Source organism: Genypterus blacodes, unplaced genomic scaffold (genome assembly GCF_046128005.1).
Source record: "Genypterus blacodes isolate CSIRO-AG114 ecotype Tasmania unplaced genomic scaffold, CSIRO-AGI_Gbla_v1 ptg000527l_1, whole genome shotgun sequence".
In the NCBI taxonomy this organism is placed as follows: Eukaryota; Metazoa; Chordata; class Actinopteri; order Ophidiiformes; family Ophidiidae; genus Genypterus; species Genypterus blacodes.
The window spans coordinates 131,057-135,728 of NW_027467281.1; the positions used below are offsets into that span (position 1 = coordinate 131,057).

Consider the following 4,672-nt stretch of genomic DNA (forward strand, 5'->3'; position numbering starts at 1 on the left):
AGACAGAGACAGAGACAGAGACAGAGACAGAGACAGAGACAGAGACAGACAGGGGGACAGGGTCACAGGGACAGGGTCAGGGTCACAGGGACAGACACACACAGACACCCACACACATTTCTTGGCAGTCCCCGAGGTGAAGGGTCGCCTCAGACTTCTAAACTCCTCCCCGGGTTTACGAGTTGATAAAACAAAGCAATTTCCATGTTGTAAAACCGGTGTTTCCCAATTTCCAACAGCACTCAAACACACCATAAAGGTGGACCACTGGGACGAATTGTGCGTTTGATGAAAGAGTGCAGACAGACGATTGTATCAATATTAAAGACTTCACACTGAGGAGGAAGAGGAGAACAATCTAACTATTCACTCCAAACTACAACCAGGTCTGAGCTTCAAGCAATCACTTTTAATAACTCCTTTAGATCTACGCCGCTGTGCTTAGGAGATGAAGAACGAGTTTATGTGGTAAATAAAACTTCAATCCAATTTTTAATGCCAACTGCAGAAACAATCTCAGGCTCCAACGGCCGTTAATAAAGGAAATCAATGAGATCCGATCAATAAGAGAGTTTAGATGTGTTCAGGTCAGCTGGATTTAGTAGAAAAAGTCTACAGGAGACTTTTAAAGTAAATCAATAAGTAAATGTATGTAAGTGAAGGCAACATGCTGCTGCTGCTGCTGCCTGTGTCTCTAACCAGCAGGATGGGGCTGGTTGTTGATGAGGAGGCAGAGAGGAACGAGGAAGAGCACCTGCACTCCATTAGCAGCTCTCTATATGCCGAGCGTCTCAGCGGACGCCATTACAGGAAGTGCTGGACTGAAGCCAGGCGAGCTCCTCACCGTTCAGAACCAAGAATCTGTCCCATCTCCTCATTCCTGCTTTAAGCAACAATAAATCAGCCTGGCTTTGATTCTGCACAGGAACATGATGCTGCCTGATCTCCATCTCAATAACAGGAGCCTGGTGTACCCGTCTCTGCCCCCCTGTGACGCACACAGGCGCTCTGAGGATGAAGAACTTCTCCTGCTGCATGATGACCTGACGCCATACGGATCTGAACTCAGCGGCTCACGTCTGATGTTGGGTGAGGACTTGTTAGTGAACAACACACACACACACACACACACACACACACACACACACACACATACACACACACTGGTTTGGTTCTTTGTTTCTGTTCAAACTGAAATTAAAGAAGTGCAGAGAAGCTCACAGATATCTGCTCCAGGCCGGCCCACAGGGAGGAGAAGAAGCTGAGCAGGAGAAGAACCTCCACCTTCTCACTGTGCACCAGGGCGTCAGGGAGGACTCCTCTGCACCCATGAGTGTCCATCAGAGAGCACACGCACACACACACACACACACACACACACACACACACACACACACCAGCAAACTCAAACACATTGTTTTAGTGGGTAATGAACAAAAGCAATCTAAACTGAGTTGTAATAATTTTTACTTCAGGCAACGTTTGTGCCTCAGGCTTTGTGCGTGCGTGCGTGCGTGCGTGCGTGCGTGCGTGCGTGCGTGCGTGCGTGCGTGCGTGCGTGCGTGCGTGCGTGCGTGCGTGCGTGTAGGGTCAGTAGGGTCTGGATCAGTAGGACCTGGATCAGTAGGGTCTGGATCAGTAGGGTCTGGATCAGTAGGATCTGGATCAGTAGGGTCTGGATCAGTAGGGTCTGGATCAGTAGGACCTGGATCAGTAGGGTCTGGATCAGTAGGATCTGGATCAGTAGGGTCTGGATCTGGTGGTCCCTCAGTCCTCTGGGAGCTCTGTGTCTTCAGGCAGAGCCGAGTGTCTAGCAGAGCTACAAACATCAACCAGCAGCATCATTGCGTGTGTGTGTGTGTGTGTGTGTGTGTGTGTGTGTGTGTTTGCGTGTTTGCGTGTGTGTGTTTGCGTGTGTGTGTGTGTGTGTGTGTGTGTGTGTTACAAATAATCAGCCTTTTCATCCAAAGGAACATACAACTGAGATTTGAATGAAACACAAGCAGAGATCAGAAGAGAACAACCAGAGTTAGAGCCAAGAAGCTACAGAGAGAGGTGCCAAGAGGCGGAGCCTGGAGGAGGTGTAGAGAATGCCTGCTACTCCTCACTGATAGAAGAGAACAAAAACAGCCCACAGGTTCTCTTCAGCACTTTTGCCCGGCTGACAAAGAGCCAGAACCCTATGGAACCATAGATATCAGTAATGACCTCATGAGCTCCTGTGACCACGCGATTAGAACAATTACAAACTAAAGTCATCACCTCCTGCCCCTGTAGGCACTGACTGATCCTCACTCCCAGGAACCTTAGGATCAGCAGTAAAGCCTGATCTATATTTGAATAGTTTCCCTCTAATTGACTTCACTGAATTACCTTCAATGATCTCCTCATCTGAACCATCAACCTGTCTCCTAGACCCCATTACAACTGGGCTGCTCAACCAAGTCTTTCCTTCAATTAGCACTTCTCCACTCAATATGATCAGTCCTTTAGTAGCAGCCTACGTACCACAGTCCTTCATTTAACCCACAGCTGTTAAACCCACTCTTGAGCAAGGCATCAACTACAGGCCCATATCTAACCTTGTGACATGTAAGATGTGAGGAAGAGCCCATGATGAAGCCTGTGTGTGGCTGCTTGATGTGTTTCTAAGTGCATCAGCTCAGTGTCCCTGTACATCCTGGCGCACAGTTTGAGAACCCCGAGTTAGAGAAAGGAGAGGCAACTTGTAAGAGGAGAGATATTTATTGTTTTTTTATGTCTCCAGATGTTTCCATACAGTTTGTGAGGTCAAGCCAACTGAGAGGGCTCTGATTGAAGCTGAGATGATGACAGTGTGACGGAGCAGACGAAGCGTCTCTTGTGGCCACAGTTCAGATCGTTCCAGTGTCCCCACACTGCAAAACACAAACACACAATCAACCTCACACACTTTGTTTCTCATAAGCTGCACTGGAAACTTCTACAAGGAATAATCAAGCTCACTTGTTACATTCATAATTATTCTCATAATTATTCTCATTATTATTATCATTATTATTATCATTATTATTATCATTGTTATTATTATTATACTATTTTTTATAAATGAAAATTACTTGATTCTAGGAAATTGTATTGATGAAAGCAGCAAAAAATATATATAAATATTCTTCAAACTCTCTTTAAGAGGACAAGAAAATAGTTCTACAATTCTGTATTTTAGCAAAAGTACTAAAAGAAAATGTAATGAAATGTAAATGTAAATGTAATATAAAACTGTGAGCATAAACACACAGGCACGTCCTCGTCTTACCGTTATAGTTCATCTCCAAGCAGTTCTCTTGGTTACGGGCGTTGTCTGGTTGATGAGGGGTCCATCGGGTGAAGCTTGGAAAGTTTGATCCATCGACCCATCCGAACTTTCCATTAGCCTGCAAATGAGAAGAGGATGAGGGACCCTGATCACGGGATCGCCACCACACTCAAACACGTTTTCTACTTAAAATCACTTTTCTCCAAAGCTTTACAACGACCTCACATTCAGCCACTGATAGCGAGGAGACAACCTGCACACGAGGAGCCTCCACAACACTTCAACAGGCTCTCTGGGAGGAGCCTGGACTGGAACCGCCCCACACTGCAGCGTGTGCCACCTCATCGGCTCTTTCAAGCCAGAAGCAGCCAAGGCAGAAAAGGATTTAATGATATAAGAATCACTCACCGTTCGGACTCCTCCAACCCAAGCTCTAACAAGGTGATGCTTGTCTTCTTTAAACAGTCTACATAAGACCATGTTGTACTTATGCAAGCTGTTCATGACCACCAGATCTCCACAGTCGTCCTGACAGCGTGCCTGAATAGAGCAGAGTCAGAGGAGGAATGAGTGCAGGCTGCCAACATGAGAGACAGACAGGCAGACAGGCAGACAGCATGATGGCTTCTTCTTTGAGACATTACCCGTGCTTCCTGAAAGGTCCTCTCAGAGCAAAACAGCTTGAAGCACTCTCCAGCGGTCAGGTAGTACCATCCATGGCCCATCTTGGGACATGGTGTCAGCCTTTGGGTTGTCGCACAATTGTATCCCACATATGCTGCAGAAACAAAAACAGAGTGAGCGCTCGTCTTTATAAGTGTTAGACTGGGAGCACAACCCAGTGAGCATTGGGACAGAGTGGGAGATTCTATTGTTCACCACAAAGAGAGAGAGAGAGAGAGAGAGAGAGAGAGAGAGAGAGAGAGAGAGACCAAGGGAGACAGAGAGACAGATGCAAAAAGAAACAGAGAGACAGAGAGAGAGAGACAGACAGAGAGGGAGATGGAAAGGGGGAGAGAGACACAAAGAGTGACAGATGGGAAGCGAGAGAGACACCAACAGACAGTGAGACAGACGGTGAAAGACAAAGACCTACCTGTCAATGAAGCATCAGTCTCCTGAGTGATCATCAGCAGCAGCAGAGCTGCACACACAGTCAGCCAAACACAACGCATCTTCAATCAGCAGCTGGGGAATCTACAAACACAAACACACAGATCAGTACATGAAGATCAGATCGAGGCTCCTGATGAAGACCAAGAGGACTCACCACAGAAGAGTGTGTTCTTCGTCAAGGCTGTGATAAGTTTGATGTCACTCAGCTGTCTGTCTCTCCTTTTTATACAGACAGAAGTGCCTGGGTCCCTCACCACAGTT

At 46.7% G+C, this 4,672-nt stretch overlaps 1 protein-coding gene across 1 annotated transcript; it reads right to left on the reverse strand.

Annotated features, from left to right (window-relative positions):
• Positions 1-2,790: 2,790 nt before the first annotated feature.
• Positions 2,791-4,020, reverse strand: LOC142990415 (C-type isolectin Sp-CL4-like). Its single transcript, XM_076140201.1, has 4 exons — positions 3,940-4,020; positions 3,704-3,835; positions 3,296-3,413; positions 2,791-2,897 (listed from the first exon to the last, which is right to left on the reverse strand). The coding sequence occupies exons 1-4, from the start codon at positions 4,018-4,020 to the stop codon at positions 2,791-2,793; spliced, it is 438 nt and encodes a 145-aa protein (XP_075996316.1).
• Between the last annotated feature and the right edge of the window lie 652 nt (positions 4,021-4,672).